Source organism: Cotesia typhae, unplaced genomic scaffold (assembly GCF_013202065.1).
Source record: "Cotesia typhae breed Kobodo isofemale line unplaced genomic scaffold, CoteBio_Ctyphae contig_65, whole genome shotgun sequence".
Lineage (NCBI taxonomy): Eukaryota > Metazoa > Arthropoda > Insecta > Hymenoptera > Braconidae > Cotesia > Cotesia typhae.
Genome location: NW_027423762.1, coordinates 2,280,156 through 2,301,817, shown reverse-complemented (window position 1 = coordinate 2,301,817; position 21,662 = coordinate 2,280,156). Strand labels below are relative to the sequence as shown.

The following is a 21,662-nucleotide window of genomic DNA, read 5'->3' as shown; positions in this document are numbered from 1 at the left end:
GAATGTACAGATAGCGGATTTCAAGCATCGGAAGGTTGGTTCAATAAATTTAAGGTGAGACAATCATTGCATAACATCAAAATTGTTGGTGAAGCTGCATCTGCAGACACTGCTGCAGCAGGACGATATCCAGAAGAATTTGCAAACCTAGTAGCTGATGGAGGATACAAACCTGAGCAAGTATTTAATGCAGACGAAACTGCACTGTTTTGGAAGAGAATGCCAAACAAAACATTCATTTCTAAAAGCGAAAAGTCTGCTCCTGGATTTAAGGCAGCAAAGGATAGAGTTACACTGCTGCTATGTTCTAATGCTTCTGGAGATTGTGTCATAAAGCCACTGATGCTTTACAGATCGTTTAATCCTCGGGCTTTAAAAAATCAAAACAAAGACAACCTGCCAGTGTTTTGGCGTGCTAATAAGAAAGCGTGGGTTACAAGCGCTATTTTTTGTGACTGGTTCCGGAATTGTTTTGTTTCTGAAGTTGAAACTTATTTAAAAAAACAGAATTTAGACTTTAAAGCGCTTCTAGTTTTGGACAATGCACCAGGTCATCCTCGCGAACTTGAAACTATGCATCCAAATATAAAAGTGACATTTTTACCTCCCAACACGACGGCTTTGCTTCAACCTATGGACCAAGGCATAATCCAGGCCTTTAAGCTCTATTACATAAGATGAACCTTCAAAATTATATTGGATAATATGGAATGCAATCCTGATATGAATGTTATGGAATGCTGGAAGAAATTTGACATAGCAAAATGCATCGTAAACATAAAAGAATCATTGGAAGAACTGAATCCATACACATTGAAGTCATGCTGGAAAAAATTGTGGCCTGCTGTGACTGCGGAAAATGACGTAGAATCTGTGCAAGCTCAAATTTTGACTGCAAACATAGCCGAAATCGCGAATGGAATAGGACGAGATGGGTTCGAACAGATCGAATCAAGTGACATTCAGGAATTGCTTGAATCGCAAGATGAAGATTTTACTGAAACCGACTTGGAGGAAATGTTAAATTCACAGCCCATTGAAGAAGAGGCTTCAACAAGCACTGGAAACGTGACATTTAATTTGAAAAATCTTAGTGAAGGCTTAAGAATGGCAAATGAGCTTTGCGATTTCTTTATGAACATTGATCCATCTATGGAACGAAGTCTTATTTTTAAGAGGCAAGTTGCTAATGCGGCTGCTGTGTATCAGTCTGAATTGAAGGAGCTTTGAAAACTGCCAAGCAAGAAAAAATTACAAAATTCTTCAAACCATTGCCTAAGCCGTAAGATAATTAAAATTTTTAAAAAACTTCAATAAAATATTTTTTTTATATATTTGTTGTTTTTTTTTTATCACTTAGGAACGTATCCCCTATAATCCCATATAAATTACCATTCCGTATTCACGGTTTCTGTATTTGCGGCATATTTATGGAACATATACCCCGCGAGTAAAGAGCTTTTACTGTATTCGACCAATCACATTACGAATAAGTTGATGCCTCATATATCCATCTCTATTTTATATTGGGATTAGAATAATTCTGTTATCGTAATTCATAAGACGGTATCTGACATATTGTAAATTATTTTCTAATTTAGATATAGATGTATTAATAAAAAAATTTTTAAAATCATGAGATTGCTAACTCATAAATTATGAGTCATAATATTAAAAAATGAAACTATACTGATGAAGAAAAAATTTAAATATTTTGTAGTTGTTATGTTTGGAGATGGTGACACAGCCTAACTAGTAAAAGGACGGAAATTTTCTATTTGTCATATATTAAGAAGAAAACTCTTATAAGGACGATCATGCGTAAGACGATAAAATAGATAAATTGTTATTTATGCGTTTCGATAAGTTTTATTTTATAGTTAACCTTTCTCGAAAATTTAAAACTTTTTATTGATCATTTCAGAAAGTTATTAGTAGGCAACAGCGCCTACTACTTAATTAGTTTAATTTTTAAATGAATTAAATATTAAATTAAATTTTTAGAATATTAAATATTTTCATGAATGAATTGAATATTAAATTAAAATTAATTAAATATATCATATAATTCCGATTTATAACATATTCTCTAAGTGGGGTAAATATTTACGGTACTAAAATTTCATACTTTTTTTATGAAAAACACCCAAATTTTATGCAAAATTCCACTAAATCTCTTGAACTGAAAAACACCAATATATTAAAGAAAATGTAAATATATATGCATGAAAATGATATAAATTCGAACTAAATAACTACTTAAGAAAATTCTCATATATATAGTAAATCAAAAGTTATTTCGATAGGCCATCTTAATCCAGATTATCGTCTTATCTTATTCTTTATGCAAATTAGAGTAATATAATCCACTTAGACACAGAAAAGTCATATTTTCCCTTGATAAAATAAAAAGTGTGTATTGATAATTCATCAAAAATTTTATAAGTTTTCTTTATGATATATTAAGTACTTACCGAAAAAAAATTATCGATGATTGCAGATAATTTTAATGAAGACAATAAAAATGTACTCGCATATTTATATTTTGTCAAAAGTCATTCAATCAATGTGATCAAGGTCATTTTATAGTAAATAAATTCGAGTATTGTCAATTATAAATCATTTACAATTGTTTATTATTCAGATAACATAAGATTTACTTTTAATTTACCTCTAAATTATTTCATACGTCAATAAACAGATGTATAATTTTAAGGAGGAATTTGAAAAATTAAAGAATTTAAAAACTTTTTTAATTTTCATTTTAAAGATTTTTTTAGCCGGGTTAAAACAAAAAAAAAACAGAAAGAATAGTGAGAAAATTTTCAATCAGTCGCTATTTTTTTTAAATGAAAATTTTCAAAATTCTGTACGTGCGACGATAACTATATCTTCACTGACTAAAAAGCAATTTGGTTTTTAATTTTCATATGATCCGTTTTTGAGTTATCGAACCGACCATGGAGAGGGAAATTTTTTCTAGTGCTCTACGAGATTGTTAATAACTTTGTAATAATTAAATATTTTTGAATAAAAATTTAGGGTAATAATCTTTAATGTACCCTTAATAAAATAAAATAAATCCGATCTCCAAATTCCTTTATTTTCCCTGTCAAAAAAATTCCCGAATATCACCTCTTTATTTCGATTGTCACAGTGATATTCCCCTTTAAGAAATTTTACAAAAATTTTAAAGAATTTAATTTTTACATATTTTTTTTTTTTAGCATAATTATCTTTCTTCTCGTTTTTTCATTTATTAAATTCTAATGAATTTTTCTTTTTAAATTAATGGTATTTAATTTTAAATACTTTCTATTGATTAATAAATAAATAAAATTAATTCATTGAAAAAAAAAAAAAAAAAAAAATAAATAAATAAATAAAAATGACTTATCGCATTAAAACTAAAACCATTAAGAAAGTAAAATACCTTTTATTCATCAGCATTTAATATTTTAACTCACACGAAAACTCGAGTAAAAAAATTAAACAAACAAGATTAACTTGTAAAAAAAGTTTCAAATAAATCATTAGTTATAGCGACAAAAAAATTTCTCACAATTAGTGGCCTAAATTTTTTGTCTAACGGGGCAGCGAGGACCATGATAAGCTCACAGTTCACAGTACCTACCATCAGTACACCAGCTGCAGTTACGGTACCTCCAAACGACTTGCAGTGATTTATATTTGATGCAATAAAAAGCGTCGTTTTGCCTAGCTCGCACTCTCTATATGATGCATAGTGTTAATAACGAAACTCCTTTTTTATAGTTTTTTCTTTATATTACTTTTTTTAATCTTTTTTCATTTCTCTCACCTCTGACCTTACTCTGTTTCGGTACTGTATATATTTCACTGTCAAATTTGTTTAATATCATCATCATCTTATCCTCATTTAAATCATTATTTGACAAGCTTGCTGATTTGTGACATTTAATCAACTAATTACTTTTTATGTAGACTAATTAAATTCAATATTTGACCTTTTATTAATTATTATTTATGCACATCAAGTGAACATATATAATAGACTGAACTATTTGGTAAGCAAATTTTTTTTATAATTTTATAATTCATACTAGTTTAAACTTTAAATAAATTTTACTATTTTTGCTCCAAAAATTTATACATTTTTTATGATTTAAAAATTTCTTGGAAATTTAGTAGTTATCTGAACATATATTCATTAACTTTTCATATTTTACTTGGACATCAAAATATTGTAATTTATCCTGTACAATGTATAAATTGTTTATTTTAAATTCTTGATTTAAAAAAAAATACGTGAAGTTACTTTACTTTGTAAATTATGTACTTTTGTCATTCGGCCTTCGCTTAGGCATTAAAATAAAATAATTAGAACTTGAACGAAGTATTGTGAAATTTTTTTTTCTTAAACAATTAAATAATTGTTATAACTAATGTTATTATTTTATTTTTTTTTCTTTTAATTTTACTAATTACTACCAGCAACCTTGCAGTTACTATGTGACGGTCGTGACTTGCGAACTATAAATAAATAAAATTTTGCTTTATTAAATGACTTTTGTTAAATTGCACGGTACTTTCTTAAATATTGACGTTTTAAAATATATAAGCTCATCCCAATGTTACACACATCAAGAGCTTTCATTTAAGTACCCACATGCATTTTTGATATATTTTTCATATATAAATACATATAATATATATAAATATATAAAATATATGAAAAATTGATGTGGGTACTCAAATGAAAGCTCTTGATGAGTGTAACATCGGGATGAGCTTATATCTTTAAAAATGTCGATAATTCATCGGATACAAGGTTATTTCTTAATTATGTATCTAGAGATAAAGCATTTTCGAATGCAGCCCGAACACATATCATCATAAATTAATTATCAGTGAGAATATGAAACCTAGAAAAGGCACAAATTCAAGCCAAGACTTTTATAATGACGCTAAATTTAACCATAAAAACCCATTTTGTCACATATTAAAATTAAAATAACACTAAAAGGAAAGTTCAATTAAAGAACAACAAATGTTCAAGTAAATACCAAGATATTATTTATTAAGATTTTTGCATTACTTTTCCAGATAACACAAGGCTTAGTGATGTCCAGCCTTTCTGATTTGTACAAGGATGTTACCCAATTCTTCACGCTTCCTCTTGGCTCTGATGTGTGTTCCCAACTACACAAAGACAAAAAATTAGTCAATACAATATAAATCAGTGATTATAATTAGTAAGGTGTGCCACAATTCAATATCTGTAAAGAACTTTTAAAAATTGGAATTATGAGCTCTGCTGAAATTTTCGCATTTAGCAAGAAGTGCCTGAACAAAGCTCCTGTTAAGAATTCTATGATAATCAAATAAATCGTCTTAACCCAAAATATCTCAGGAAATACCCCAATACAGCTCCTGTTAAAAGCAGAACTCAAAATTCCAATTTTAAAAAGTTCTTCACAGAAATTAAATTTTAGCACATCCTAATCATTAGTAAATAAAATGATAATAAACTTACCCTTCTCTTCAAGAATTTAAGAGCACGCTTATCTTTGGAGACTTTCAACAACTCCATAGCGCGCTTTTCGTAGGGAGCATGACCAGTTACTTCACGAACCAAATCACGTTGAAATTTGGTGTGTTTTGTTTGACGCTGTAATTTAAAAATTATTTTGATTAGGCCAAGACAAATATTGATATTTTCAGTTTTTGTAAGTTATTGTTCTTTTTCTTCCCTCCGGACGGAAAGCGTCAATTTTCGCTAAACGAAAATGCCGCTTTCCGCCTCCGTCGAGGAGAAAAATCGTATACAGCTTTTGGAAACTAAAAAAGAAAACTTCAGATCACATGTAATTATTGACTGAGGCAAAGCCAAGTAATATACTATTTTATTAATCGTCATTTTCAATTATTTAAGTTTAAAAATAAATGGTACTGAAGTTAGTAGACAACGATGAATTTAAAAAATTTTTTTAACATTTTAATTTTGATGAAAAAAATTTAGCAAAAAAACTCCACATGTAAAAAATTAAAAATATTTCAAGTGTAAATTTTAAAAAATATTTTATTATATAGAATTGATTGATTTTAAAAATTCTTAACAAAAAAAAATTGTGGAAAATAAAAATTAGAAAATAAATTGACTTGTAGAAATTTTAATAAATAAAAAATGTAATTGAAAGATAGTTTTTTGGGACAAATTTTTCGGTTAAATAAAATTAAATAATTGTCAAGTGACAGCTAACTTTAACGTCGAAAGACATACAAATTGATTGATTAGCAATAAAGTAACACATGGCTAAAAATTATAGGTTAATGAACGCCATCAAAAGACGTCTATAAATAAAAGATTTAAAAATCATCTTACCCCCTTAAAACGGGAAGGTCTCACTGCAACAGTTCTTTCCTTCTCATTTTTGTTTTTTGCAACACGAATTTTCGTGGTTTTGTGTCCTCGGTTGAGGCCGACGGCCAATTCAAATCGTGCAGGCATCCTATAAAAACAATACAAATAGGTTAGACTAACACGCTGATGAAAAAAAAATTACTATCACTTTACTTGATGAAAAATTTGCAAAAATAATTATCACTATATTTAAAGAAAACTCTGATTTAATTAATAAATTAATAATTTATTATTTATTAATTGAGATTTTATTAATATTAACAGATTTTATCAAACACCAACCTCTTAGATTTCTGTCACTAAGTAAAAGGAAACTCTCTCACTCTCACTAATCGGTGCGCACCTCACATGCGCATACGGACATATGAAATGCCAAAACGTCGGATTACACAAGAAGCGCCAATAAAAATTAACGCGGGAAATTCAAATTGTAAAAAATTTATTTACCAATACAAAAATTTTTAAAAATAATATCTAAAATTTCTTCGCTACTAACATGACCAGTTATTTTACCCAATTCTCTCATTGCAAAACGTATTTGTTGCGCAGCAATTACCATGTCATACTCGTAATTATTAACTACTCCTAAATAGTTATTTAAATAATCAATACAGGTTTTTAAATGTATTCGATGCCTTGCTTGACTTATCGTTGGATTTTCTCTTGATGGATTTCCACATCTGAAATAATTATAACAATTATTTTACTTATCAATATCATTATCAAATACTAATTAGAGATTATAACTGAAATCAAAAGATATTTGTCAATTTTTTGAATTGTTTTTTTTACAAATTTAATAAAAAAAAAATTTATCAAAAATCTGCACTTATATAATTCTTTTAAATTTCTAGATAAGTCTAATCAACAAGTTAAAAAACGTGAAAAATAGAGATAAAGGTCTTAAAAATATGGGCGACAGCTCATTAGATTCGGAATCACCTCTAGAAAGATGTTTTTAAAGGATTTTATTGCAGGTAAAAAATTGCAATTGTTATTAACAAAATAGGATGAAAAAAAATGGTATTTAGTTTTTAGTTATTAACTCGAAAAATATTAATATTTAAACAATTTTGAAAAAAGCTCGTTAAAGAGGAAGAAATTTCCGATTAAAAATTCCAGACTCCCAGAACACTATCTCCATTATTTATAATTTTTATTTGACGTTAAAAATAGGGAAAATAGATGTTAAATTTTTTTTTTTATTTTTTCTCTGATAATTTATAATTTAGTAGTTATAAAAATCCAAAAAATTGAAAGATGTCTGTTAATTTAAGAGTAGGTCGTAGTAAATGTATTTTCAGAAATTTTAATGACATTAAATTTAGCTGTCACTTAACAATTTTTTTATTTTTCTTTAATAAATATATTATGGCAAAAAAAAAATATCAAAAAATGGACTTGTAGAATTTTAATAAAATTAAAAATGCAATTTTTTTAAATTAATTTTTTGGAACAAATTTTTCTATTAAAAAATTGTCGAGTGACAGCTAAATTTACTGTCATAAAATTTTATTATTCTTCGTCTTAAATAAAATAAAATGAATTTTTTTAAAAATACCGTATAACTAGTTATTGCAGAAATTTTACAATAGTTAATTAAAAAATTTTTTTTTAAAGTAATTAGAATAAAATTTAAGAAAATACATTTACTAAAGCCTGGCCTTCATAAAGTTTCATTAATTAAACACTAAAATAAGCAGTAAAACTTACAAATCTTTAAATTTAATGGTCAAAGCGTGTAACAAATCAGTAAATCCATCCTCTTTGTCACAAGATATTGGAATGGCTCCATACTCTCTTAAATCATTAATAACTTTATAGTCATCACATTTAACCAAATCAATTTTATTAACAATAATAATAAAATTGCCTCGTTTCTCTTTAATTAAATCACTTATTTCTAGCTGATCAACATAGTGATGCAAGTAGTCGCCAAACGATTTCTCGCTGGACAAGAAATTCGAGACATCAATCATCAAGATAATAAAATCTGCGGTAGTAGCGTAGGACCTAGCTCTTTTTATGCCTTCTTTTTCGACAATGTCCTCAGTAACCGTAACTAGTCCTGCTGTATCCGCTAGAATAACAGGATAGCCTGATATATTTGTACTTAACTCAACGATATCTCTAGTAGTTCCGGCAATCGGAGTGACGATCGCGGCATTTCTGCACGCCAGATAATTAAGCAAGCTGCTTTTTCCTACATTAGGCTGGCCAATGATAACAGTGCGTACTCCAGTGCGCAAAATTTCTCCCCGTCGACCATCGGCGAGGTGTTGAGAGATGTCAGCCACCAGAGTTCTGATCGTCTCGTTGCATTTTTCTAGGACGTTTTGCTCGATATTGTCATCCTCACCGAAATCAATGTAAGCCTCGATATTCGCTAGCGAAGTGGATAATTTTTTTTTCCAAGAATTATATAATTTACTTAGACTTCCGTCTGCCTGAAGCAATGCTTGCTTTCGCTGTTGCTCAGTTTCGGCGTGGATCAAATCTGCGAGGCCTTCAATTTCTGTTAAGTCGAGTTTCCCGTTGTAGAAAGCGCGCTTTGTAAATTCACCAGGTTCTGCGGGTTTTAACTTTAACTTTGACAGCGCTGACATTAGAGATTCTATCACTGCTGGGCCACCGTGGACTTGAAACTCTACGCTGTCTTCACCGGTGAATGAATTCGGGCCTGAATATATTTAAGTGAATTAGTTATTTAATTTTTTTTAAATGGCTAGAGTTTTATTAAATATACAGCATATACACTGATGCATGCAGGAAACATATTTTATGATAATACTGAAATTAGCGGTCAGCTGTCAATTTTAAAAATTTTTGTAACAAATTAATTACAATAAAAAATGCTTCTAAAAATTTTCACTTGTAATTTTTATTAATTTTCACATGTGAAACTTTTCAATTAAATTTTTTTTTTAATAATTTAATTGCTATAAAATTCTAAAAAAATTTTTAATATCTGTCAACTTCAGTGTTATATTTTATGAGTACAATAATGAAATAGACTTGACTCAGATCAAGAATATAAAAACGTTTGTTGATGTCATTGTAAACTCTATATCAATACTACCATTCTAATGAGTCGTATTCCACTTTTAGAAAATTTTCCAGCAGACAGTAAAAACAGTTTATTTTTAACATTGATTAAATGGGATTTAGAGGATGAAAATATTTATTCAAAAATAGTTATTAAACTATTTGACCTTTAATTTTTTAACATAAATTGCATAATATTGTTGGGATTCGACGTATTAGAATGGCAGTATCGATATATTAAGATGATGATAGTTAAAAGTCAATATTTTATATTGCCTGCAATATTGGACGCCAAATGTATTATGAATGTATTACAATAAATGTTTGTAACATATTATGTATTAGCTTCTAAGTTATATGTACAATGCCTGGTTAAAAATACTGATTGAAAAGAATTGAGAAGCGGTCACTCTATGCAAACGGTATATCTATATATACAAACAAAAGAAGTGAAATTATTGAAAAGAATTCGAATTTTATCATTTTTAATTTTTTTCAATTAACATTTTTAAACAGGGATAATTGTAATGGAACTCTGTAATCGACTTAAAGCTGTTGAGTTCATTATGCTTTAAATAAATAAATAAATAAATTAATGAAGAAGTTTGTAGAACCTGGAAACCAAAGACATAATCCTTTGTCAATAATATCACCAGTGAATGGGTCGTAAATTTTTCTTAGAAATGCTTGACGTGGTGAAGGATTTGATAAGTTTGTCATTTTATTTAATGCTTCCAATGATTTATCTCCTGATACACGTACCACTGCAACTCCACATTTTCCGTTACCTGTAATAAAATTACTTATTTGAATAATGATAAATTCATCACACTGAAGTTGACAGACATTAAGAATTTTTTTAATAATTTTATAGCAATTAAATTATTATGAAAAAAAAAATTCCGAGTGAAAATTTAAAATTTGAGGAAATTTTTTAAAAGTATTTTTATTATTGTAATTGATTTTTTATGATAATTGAAAAAATTAACAGTTGTTAGTTAACTTCCGTATCATAAAAATTTAAATATTCAAAATATTTTTAACAGATGAAATAATAAAAATTCTTTTAAAAGTTTGGTAATTATTTACAAGTGGGGTTCATAATTTTAATTTTCATTTGTTTGACCAAAATTTTTTTTTGAAAATTTTGATATATTTTTTTTTTTGAATATATAAAAATGAACAATTTGAAAAAAAAAAAAAAAAAAAAAAAAAAAAAGTTGGTTATCGCAATTTTAACAAATGTTATAAATTTTCTAAAAAATTAATTTTCTAACAAAATTATAAAAGAATTTCTCATGCCTGTCAACTTCATTGTCATCAATAATAAAAAAAAAAATATGTTGATGTCCAGAATAAAGGATTTAAAATTTCTAAAATTTTAATTGTTTTTTTTGAAAGCAATTTAATAAGCCCTTAATCTTCAACAATGTTCATTTTTTAGTAATTTCAATAAAATAATTAAAATTATCAACTCGTGAATTTTCGACTTTGTTGGAATTCATTTGAATCTAATTTAACACAAAACACCGAAAATTTTTGATGACATTAAAGTTAGCTAACTGTCACTATTATAATTTTTTTATTTTTTTTAATAAATAAATTTGCTCCAAAAAATTATTTCTGAAAAATTGCATTTTTTACTTTCTTAATTTTCCAGATGTCAATTTTTTTTTTTTTTTGCCATAATTTATTCGGACTGTCTATTCGGACACTATGAGAGAGTTCCGCGTGAGGCTAGCGTGAATATTACAAATTATTTGCCATGCTAAAATTCATGCTACAGTGTTTGAATAGCTTCAGCCTAATTTATTTGTTAAAAAAATTTTTTTAATTAATTATTATCTGCTAAATTGATTCTCATAAATTTTATTAAACTAAAAAATTTTAATAAACCTAAAAGTAAAAATAAAAATTATTATAATTATAAATAAAATATTAATATAATTATTATTACCTGATGATAAAGCATATATTGTTGAAATTGAAGCCCCAGTAGAACTGTCTCGACAAACAAAACTAAAGATCCCGCCACCACCAGTATCGTTCAGACGCTTCAGGACAACAGATCTCCAACATTTAGTGACAACTCTCTTCAGCATTATTTACACCCAAAAATTTCTCGCCGGATCTTTCAAAAATAATTCTTTTATTGTGCCTATAATTAACAACAATAAATATTCATTTTAATTCAACAATTGCCTTATGATAATAAAAAAAAAACACACGTGTCTTCTGTTAAATTATTACGACGTAAAATCATAATGGCGATTGATGTGTACAAATGAAAAACAACTACCAGTATCATTTAATATTAATCAAAAAGAATTACTGTAAGTAACTAATATAAATATATATTTTTTTAATTACAATTTATTTAGCTTTTAATATTTTTACAAGCACAATAATTATAATTAAAATTGCAGAGGTTAAAAATATTTTGACTAGCGTCATGAATGTCACAAATGGCGGGAACTGTTTAATTGTTAAGAAATAAATATTTTAATGCATAATAATTATTAATACTGAAGTTAGCACTTAGCTGTTAATTTAAAAAATTTTTTTAATAAATCAATTACAATAAAAAAATTCTTCTAAAAATTTTCACTTGTAATTTTTATTAATTTTCACATGTGGAATTTTTTATGACACTGAAGTTGACAGATATTAAAAATTTATGACATTAAAATTAGCAGCCACTTGATAATTTTTTTATTTTATTTAACAATCAAATCTTTTGTGAAAAACTATTTTTAAAAAATTGTATTTTTTATTTTTTTAAATTTCTACAAGTCAATTTTTTTTTTCTATTTTTTTTGCCATAATTTGTTTGTTACAAAAATTCTTAAAATTATCAAATATCTGCCAAATGAATTTTCATTTTTATGTCATTAAATTTAGCAGTCACTTGATCATTTTTTTAATTTTATTTAACAAAAAAATTTTTCTGCAAGAAGAAAACTATAAAAAATTGGCTTTTTAATTTTTTTAAATTTCTAGATGTCAGTTTTTTTTTTATACTTTTTTTGCCATCATTTATATGAAAATTAACTTAGCACAAAAATTTTAAGAATTTTTGTAACAAATAAATTATGGCAAAAAAAAATTTATAAAAAAAATTGACATTTAGAAATTTTAAAAAGCTACAAATGCAATTTTTTTAAAATAATTTTTTGAAGCAAATTTATTTGTTAAGAAAATTCTTAAGATTATTAAATCTTTGCTAAATCAGTTTTCATAAAATTTTTTTAGAATTTTATAGCAATTTAATTATTATAAAAAAAAAATATTATTAAATAGTTTCACATGTGAAAATTACTAAAAATTACTAGTGAAAATTTTTGGAAGCATTTCTTTATTGTAATTGATTTATTAAAAAGAACTTTTAAAATCGACAGCTGACAGCTAACTTCAATGTTATAATTTTTCAATTAAATTTTTTTTATAATAATTTAGTTGTTATAAAATTCTAAGAATATTTTTAATGTCTGTCAACTTCAGTGTCATAATAATTAATAATTTTTTTTTTATATTACAGGTAATATTATTCAATAATAATTTTAAAAAATGGCTGATGAAGTAAAGCAGTATGTTGAAAATAAAGAATTACAAGAGCGATGCAGCCAGTGGGTACTTCAAAGCATATCCTCATCAGCTGGGAGTTTGAACAGTAATCAGAAAAGAGAACGCGATAAAGACAGTGATGTTGATTTTTCCGAGTGCTTTGACACTGATTCTGAGTTTGATTCAGTGTCTGAATGTGGAGGAAAAAAACGCAAATTACAAACTCACTCGAAAGACGAAGTCTTGAACTTAATTTGCGAGTGGAAGGACTGTCAGTACACATCCACAGTTGTCGAGCGTTTCGTTCATCATGTTGCCAACCACGTCACTGATCTTGACGTTAAAATTTCCAGTGATAGTAAAAATATTGAGACAAATAATATTGATGGTAGCAATAATAAAAATAATGTAATAGAAGATGGTGATAAGAAAGAAGATGATACCTGCGAGAAAGGAGTTTATGTTTGTAAATGGAAGCATTGCGGGTATGAAAATGATAGCACACCAATTATTATTAAACATGTTAATTATCATGCTTATCACACAAAATTGAAATGCATTGGTGCTAATTTACGGGGTAAAATTAAATTACCGGTAAGTTATTTTTTTTTTTTTTTTTTTTAGAAATATAAAATTGGATTATAATTTCAATAAATTGTTTTTTGAGTTGATTGTATTCTTTTTTCAGCTCTTTGAGTAGCTGAATCAATAGATTGAGTTAAATATAATACAAAAATCAATCAAATAATTTATAGTTCATAATATAATATTTAAACAGTTGATATAAATTTAAAGAGATAAGAAAATTAAATCGTTTATTTGAGAAACCCTATAAATCAAAAATACTAAATTTTTTAGGAGAAGCAAAAAACATTTTTCTCAGTTTAATTTACATTAACATCATTAACCAATGATGAATAATAATAATGTTAGCATCCCTAAAAAAGATTCGAGCATGAAATAATTTAATTGTTAATTACTACTATTAATAATAATGATTTAAAGTTGATTGACTTGTGGGGTTTCTCACCAAAACGAACAAAATAGTAATGAAATCATTAATTCATCAATTTTTCTCTGTCAGTTATTTATTATATTAATAAAATAAAAATGTCAATAGTTCACAAGATACAAAGTCATTTCTTAATTAAGTTAAATTGCACTGTACTTCCTTAACTATTGACATTTTTAAAGATATAAGCTCATCTCGATGTTACACTCATCAAGAGCTTTCATTTGAGTACCCACATTCATTTTTGATATATTTTTCATATATACATATATATAAATATATGAAATATATGAAAAATTGATGTGGGTACTCAAATAAAAGGTCTCAATGAGTGTAACATCGGGATGAGCTTATATTATTAAAAATCTCAATCGTTCATCCGATACAAGGTCATTTCTTAATTATGTATCTAGAGATAGAGCATTTTTGAATGCAGCCTAAATACTTATCATCATAAATTAACGATTAGTGAGAATGATATGAAACCATAAAAAGGCACAACTCCAGGTCAAGACTTCTCCCACGATACCAAATTTAACCATAAAAACCCATTTTATCATATAAATACACTGACCACAAAATTTTGATTATTCTCTTAATAATATAGATTGTTATTTTTATTTCAGAAATGTCAACGAGAGAGATCAGCAGTAACATTTGATTCATCAGTACTGTTAATCTGCGACTGGGAAGAATGTTTAAAGTCGTTTAATAATTTTCAATTATTTTTGTACCACGTTAGTCAGCACGCAGAGAATAATCCACGTGGTAACAAAGTTAAAAACGGTGTAAAATGCCTATGGACTGGATGCAACAGTACTTATACGAGCGTTTATAAACTCAAGGATCACATTAAACATCATACTAAAGAAAAAGTTGTGGCTTGTCCAACTTGCTGTGCGGTGTTTGCGTCCAATTCCAAATTTTTTTATCACTGCCGCAGGCAAATATCTATAGAAAGTAATTATTAATTTTAATACAATGATTTATCAGCATTCATAATTAAAAAAAAAATTATGTGGTGTCGTGGGACACCAGGTAAGTACGAAGTTTCTTCGGCTAATGTAGAATCGACACAATATGCAAAAAAAAAAATCGTGCTCAATTATATGTAGGTTTTCTTGATTTTTTTCTCTTAAATTTTGCTGATTAGTTTTTATTTAAGTACAGGAAAGTATTTAGGAAATTCAGTATTTTGGGAAATAATAAAATAAATTACGTAAAATAAAAAAAAAAAATCGTAATTCACATTGTCAACTAAAATAACAAAATATTTCTCTTTATTTTTGTTTGACAACATAAAATAACATAGAAATATGAGTTCATGAGTTCATAAGTATATCGCGTGCCTAAAGGTAAAAGGGCGCATATTTTTTTTTTATTGCCAATTAAGTAGTAGACACATTCTATACTTAAAATTGAAAAAAAAATTTGAAAGGTAAAAGGGCGTATGTCTTTAATTATACGCTCTTTTACTTGTGAGAATTTAAAATTTTGGTGATCTAAAGGTGAAAGGGCGTATAATTTTTTTCGGCCCAGTTTACAAAGGAATATATTTGTAGTTTAAAAATGTGAAAAAAACTCTATGGTAGTACCGGCGTAAAACCTCAACTGTACAATTTTTTAAAGTTACAAAAGAAAATATATCCAAAAAACAATAAAGTACGCGTGATTATTTTCTCGCTTTTTATTTTAAGAAATAGTTATTATAAAATTTAAAGACATGAACAATTATCATGAAATTATAATGCTTGAAGAAAAATAAGAAATTTTAAAATATTCAAATGTTATAATTTTAAAATATTACAATGCTTAAAAAAAAAAAAGGGGGAAATTTCAAAATATTTGAATGTTATCTGTCATTGTAATTTTTTTTATTACTTAATTTTTACGTAATTTGTTTTTGATTGATTTATTTTCCATTTGTTTATATTAAACTTTGTAAATGGGACTGTTATTTGAGCATAACTCGTCTTGTGAAACTATTATTTAACATTTGCTATCAAAACTACAATTTTTTTGATGCGCCCTTTTACCTTTAAGTAGTACTTTTCTTAAAGCTGAAAGGGCGTATATCTTGAGATACGCACTTTCAGCTTTACGATACCAACTTTTTTTTTTCACAAATTTTTACGTTTCAGACAATTTTAAAACGAATGGCAAAAAAAAATTTTTTTATACGCTATTTCACCACAAATCCCTATTAACCCTTAGCTATAAACCTTTTTACCTCTAAGCACGCGATATACTATGCATTGGCGGGGTGGAGTGGTAATGGAGAGAGAAGAAATGAGAGAACGAAAAGAAAGAGGGGAAAACGTGAGATATTATACACTACTCGCTGTTTATACGACTGAAGCACCTGTGAACGTCTCATTTAACGGTTTTACTCCACGGATTTTTTCTTACGGTTTTACTATCACATTTTTTCCAGTTAGGTCTCCCAGCAAAATCCCTATCTCCTCCAAGCCTGCCGTAAGGAACTTCGTTCCAAAAAATTTTTTTTGACTAATTTATAATCGTTTGTTTATAGCTCAAGGATTTCAATGTTCTTACTGCTCAAAATTTTATCCCACTGAAAATATTCTGCGTGAACACATGAGGTTTCATATATTCAGGTACAAATGTAAATTTTGTGACATGAGTTGCGAGTCACCAGCGTCTTTAGCTAAACACGTTAGATATCGACATGTCAGTTCACGACCATTTCGTTGTCAATTGTGTACTCATGCTGCTAAATCAGAACAAGATTTGGATTCACACATGACAGTACATACCACCGGACCTAACTTTTATTGTAATAATGAAGGTTGTTCTTATACTTGTAAAAATGCTTATGTATTGGACAGGTAATTATTTTTAGTCTTAAGGGATGTGGAGTAATCAAAAATTTCAAAAATTGTTAGATGTCTGCTGATTTCAGTATCATAATATTTTTATTTAATTTTAGACACATTGAACGTGTTCATAGATCAGAAGTTAGATGGTATTGTTGTCACGAATGTCCAATAAAGTATCGGCGAAGTTACAATTTAACGAAACATTTAATGAGAGATCATAATCTCCGATGGCCTAACGGGCATAAACGGTTTCAGTATACAAGGGTTGAGGATGGCTGTTACCGATTGCAAATGGTGCGATATGAATGCATTGATGAAGAAGAAGGAGGTGCTAGTGATTTGGTTACTGAAGAGGCTGAGTTACCATCAAAGGATTATAAAATAAAAATTAATACTGATTCACGGATTCCTAATATTGAAGTAAGTTTTTTTTGTTATATATCTTCTATAATTCATAGAAACACTAATGATTATAATTATTAATTTATTTACAGATTTACGAAGACAATGGTGATGACAGCAATACAGAATTAGAAGTAAATACAGATGTTGAAGACAGTGTTGGCAAATCTATGCCAATAATATCAAATATTTTAATTTCCATTGACGAAGTTGATGAAGATGGTAATATTATCAATCATCAAGTATTTGAAGCCCAAGAGACCGAAACTTTACCATCTTCAGATGGATTACCTGTTATTTTAGGTGTTTGAATTTTAGATTTAAGCTGCATTGAGAAAAAAAATGGGCATTGTGACAAGAAATTAATTTTTTGAAAACAATTTTATTTTTTATTGAAGAAATAAAAATTTTTCTCAGAAACTTTCTTGTTGAAAAAGTTTTCTAGATTTGGGAAAAAACAATTTTGGATGTTAATTCGGAAGTTGTCTGTCTAAATTTTTTTTTTTTTTCAAATGAAATTTTTTTTTTAATTTAAAAAAAAATTAATTTCTTATTGCAATATTTTGTTCATTAAAAAAAAAAAATTTTTTTTTCTCAGTGTATATGGTGACTAAATATAAACGAAATGAACAATTTATTTCATGGTAATAAATTATTTTTAATTAGGTGATTAATAAAAAATAATATAAATATAAATAAAAATCGTAGACTTGAATACTTAAATATGTAATTAAATACAATATCTTTTGGCATGTTTACGTATTTCAAAATAATACAAAGAAGTATACGAAAAGTATTTTTATAATACAAAACAAAATTAAATCTCAAAAAAATAAAATTAATAATTTTTGTTTGACATAATTAAAATTTAAATAATTAACAAAGTTAAATATACTCAAAATAATTAATATGTTCATTAATTAGTAGTATTATTTATAATTGTTGAAATTTTTATGTATAGCTTATACAATTAAATAAAAAATTGATTATAGTTTAATGATGATGGTTAAATGGGTAAATGTTATAACAGTACCCGCGAGCATGTAGAGATATTTAGGGTAATGAATTTATGTACAGATGTGATAAATAGGAACAGTAGATAGAAAAGACTGGATTATAATATGTAACAGTATAATTAGGTATAGACAAAATAATCAAGCTAATTTAGATAAAGGCCGTTCATCAGATATGTAATTAAAGCTGATCAAAGTGATCATGATTGCTGATTCAAAAAATCAACGGAAGATACCAACAATTAAATAATGGTAATGATTAATTGACATTAAGCTCGAATATAAATATTTTATTTTTTTTTGTAGTCTAGACGCTCTATTACCTGTGATCAAAGTTATCGTATTTATTGAGTAACTCGCTTGACTCGGCGGCGCATGTCGTTACTTGATAAATGCAATAACTTTGATCACTTTTTTTTATTTAATACAAATTACAACGGGATAATATTGCTTTAATAAAAACTTTGGATATTCTTCTTTACGATCATGTAAATAAAACCTAGTATTACGTAATTTATTTATATGAAATTAATCGTCAAAATTTGTGAAAATCGGTCATTTTGAAATTTCAAAAATTCATAACTTAGAAACTATCAACTTTAGGAAATTTTTATAAGAAATTGCCCAAAATTAAAAAAAAAAAAAATATCCAATACCTAAAAAATTATTTTTTAATCAAATGATTATAAATAATTGATGGCGCGGGATTTCGAAAAAATAACAGCGATATTCGGTTTTAGCAGGTCAAAAAACATAAAAATAATTTCATTTTGTACACCGACCTCAAAAGTTTACGAAAATATAATACAACGTCTAGACTATTTTTGTTTTTGATAAGATTAATTATTATCAGTACTTAGTAAATAAATATTTAAATTATAATATGCTAAGTATAATTTAAAATAATAAATAAAGCAGACTTATACTTCGTGATCGAGCAATCGATCATCACGACGGAATGAATAACGCGGCGGATTGTGACAAGGAAAGAGCCACAAAATAGGATGACTTTTGCCGCAAACTTGGGAGAGAAGTGTGATAGCACGACGTGATTTAGGGTGATGGTGATAGTGATTATGTCCACCCTGAAGCCGCTCAATTGCTGTTTCATCTCCGAGAATCGCTTGAAATTGATCTACCAGGATTGCTACCACGAACATTCCGAATAGCGCTGATTCCAGGACTAGTATCACGCAATGCAAGCTGTTGAAAGAAAAAAAAAAAAAAAAAAAAAAATTGTAATCATAATTTAATTTTTAGAAGTTGGATTTATGCTTTAAAAAATAGATTTAATTGAAAATAATTGTTACTTACATCCTACTTTGTTTTATAGTTACATCAGTACTACATTCCGGGCAATCAGTAACCCATGAAACAATTACCAATGAAATAGCATAAACAGCCAGTACACCAACGTATACGAGAAATTGAATAAAATATTTTTGATTACGTTCTCCAACACAATTGTTTATCCTACAAAATAAATTAATAAAATTAAATCAAACATTATTAACGAAAAAATTATAGTTTACAAGCAGTAAAATGTTGCTACAAACGCTACACGGTTGAAAATTTTCCTAAATTTAATAATTTTTTAAATACAAATATGCTTTAATTTAAAAATATCTAGATTACTAAAAAATTACTTATAAATTTTAAAATTATTTATTAAGTTTACTAATCTTTGTGTGCATATGCTTACATATGGAAAGAACAAGATGACACTGGATATCATCCCAGATTATATTGAGTGAAAAAAAAAAATTTCAGATAGTAGCTAGTATAATCCAGATATCACACAGTATAATCTGGATTTTTCTAGCTACTATCTGCAATTTTTTTTTCACCACAGATATCACTGAGTATAATCTGGGATGATATCCAGTGTCATCTTGTTTTTTCCGTGTACATATATACATTTTTTAACTAACGTTATTTTTGAGCTTTACTATACTAGTTAAGAGATATTACGACTAAATTCCGAATAAATTCCGACATGAGGACCAATGTAAAAGAATGATTTCAATAAAATCTACCTAAAAATTAAAAATTTTAATTTTTTATCTAGATATGGCCAAAAATAGGTTTGACCCAATTTGTAAATAATTACTCCATTTTTCACGCGCTTTATATTAGCTTCACGGTTGCCCAATTTCAAAACACAATAACTGACAATTTTGAGATTTAAAAAAATTTTTATTATAAAAAAAAAATTTACGCGCCAAATTGATAGAAAACTTGGTTTATGAGTAGAAAATACTTAAACATCAATATTTTTAAGAAACAATACTTGAAATTAAGGTCTAAATATTATAAGAAATACAGCAGTACTAAAAAAAATCAGGTATAAAAATTTTGCAGTTACTGTGTTTCAAAATTGGGCAGCCGTTCACTTGTATCTTAAAAGAAAATTTTTCTTCACAGTGTAAAAACATGATTGAATTTACAACAATGCTTCTTAATGAAATGAATAATCACCATGGACAATGATGATCCATTCTCCGAATACACCTTTCGCAAATTCTACAATGATGAGCCCGAGGCGGCCGATAAGTCTCGCACCTCGTGCAAACACTCCAATCATCTCTTTCCTCGCAATCGTCGCTAGCTCCAGAGCCACCAGTATGGATGTCAGAAAAGTCCATCCTGGTTTGAGGAAGAGGAACCACACCTGGATCGCTACATATTGCTTTCAAATGGGACATCATCAGCAACAGTAGAATCGTATTGAAAGAAACCACGTGAAATGGGCCCCATAAGCTGAAAATAAACAAAAATAATTATAATTTGTTAATTTTTATCGTTTTTAATTATGAAAAATAAAAAATTACCTATCTTGCATTGTATGTAAAATAATCCATCGTATGACAACATAATCAGCGTAAAATACTGCGATATACGTCACTAAAATACAGACTATTCCGCACGGGTCTTTTACAAACATTTTTAAAAATTATCTCAAACAAATAAATTGTTTTTTAAGATACTTATCACCAAAAAATCATTTTAAAATTTATTGTCATTTTTTTATTTATATTTTCAATTATCATTTTTTCTGTTGTCATTAAAATAAAAAATTAATTAAAATTTTTGTCACAATAAATTGGAACATTTATTTTTAAATAAAAGGATATATTTTTTTTTAATTTGTTCATGTGGATTGTGACGTAGCAAATGTTGTTGTATTGATTTAACGAATTTAAATAAATAAATCAAGGTTGTTTACTAATAATGATAACAAACAGTATAAAAGTGAATCATTTGTTTAAAAATATAATTGTTAAATAAATAAATTATAATATTTACATGAATAATTTCGCTATTTATAAATTACCGTATTTATTTATGTAATTATTTATTAAAAATAACGTCATGTAGTTATT

General features: G+C 27.1%; 4 protein-coding genes across 5 annotated transcripts; 1 reads left to right on the top strand and 3 right to left on the bottom strand.

Annotated features, from left to right (window-relative positions):
* Positions 1 to 5,032: 5,032 nt before the first annotated feature.
* On the bottom strand, positions 5,033 to 6,798 carry Rpl36 (ribosomal protein L36). Its single transcript, XM_074250836.1, has 4 exons — positions 6,686 to 6,798; positions 6,365 to 6,491; positions 5,516 to 5,650; positions 5,033 to 5,181 (listed from the first exon to the last, which is right to left on the bottom strand). Exons 2-4 carry the CDS (start codon positions 6,488 to 6,490, stop codon positions 5,098 to 5,100), a joined length of 345 nt encoding a protein of 114 aa, XP_074106937.1. The 5' UTR covers position 6,491; positions 6,686 to 6,798; the 3' UTR covers positions 5,033 to 5,097.
* LOC141532482 (5-taurinomethyluridine-[tRNA] synthase subunit GTPB3, mitochondrial) lies at positions 6,723 to 11,789 on the bottom strand. Of its 2 annotated transcripts, XM_074250832.1 has the most exons (5): positions 11,677 to 11,789; positions 11,406 to 11,606; positions 10,063 to 10,236; positions 8,117 to 9,083; positions 6,724 to 7,083 (listed from the first exon to the last, which is right to left on the bottom strand). In XM_074250832.1, exons 2-5 carry the CDS (start codon positions 11,548 to 11,550, stop codon positions 6,843 to 6,845), a joined length of 1,527 nt encoding a protein of 508 aa, XP_074106933.1. In that variant the 5' UTR covers positions 11,551 to 11,606; positions 11,677 to 11,789; the 3' UTR covers positions 6,724 to 6,842. The 2 variants fall into 2 exon arrangements, with proteins under 2 accessions (XP_074106934.1, XP_074106933.1); XM_074250833.1 differs by lacking the exon at positions 11,677 to 11,789 and having other exon boundaries at positions 6,723 to 7,083.
* Hinfp (Histone H4 transcription factor) lies at positions 11,542 to 17,968 on the top strand. The gene is made up of 6 exons (XM_074250831.1): positions 11,542 to 11,781; positions 12,987 to 13,606; positions 14,651 to 14,984; positions 16,558 to 16,873; positions 16,975 to 17,284; positions 17,359 to 17,968. The coding sequence occupies exons 2-6, from the start codon at positions 13,016 to 13,018 to the stop codon at positions 17,575 to 17,577; spliced, it is 1,770 nt and encodes a 589-aa protein (XP_074106932.1). The 5' UTR covers positions 11,542 to 11,781; positions 12,987 to 13,015; the 3' UTR covers positions 17,578 to 17,968.
* Positions 17,762 to 21,453, bottom strand: Dnz1 (DNZDHHC/NEW1 zinc finger protein 11). The gene is made up of 4 exons (XM_074250835.1): positions 21,111 to 21,453; positions 20,758 to 21,039; positions 19,594 to 19,752; positions 17,762 to 19,482 (listed from the first exon to the last, which is right to left on the bottom strand). The coding sequence occupies exons 1-4, from the start codon at positions 21,221 to 21,223 to the stop codon at positions 19,200 to 19,202; spliced, it is 837 nt and encodes a 278-aa protein (XP_074106936.1). The 5' UTR covers positions 21,224 to 21,453; the 3' UTR covers positions 17,762 to 19,199.
* Between the last annotated feature and the right edge of the window lie 209 nt (positions 21,454 to 21,662).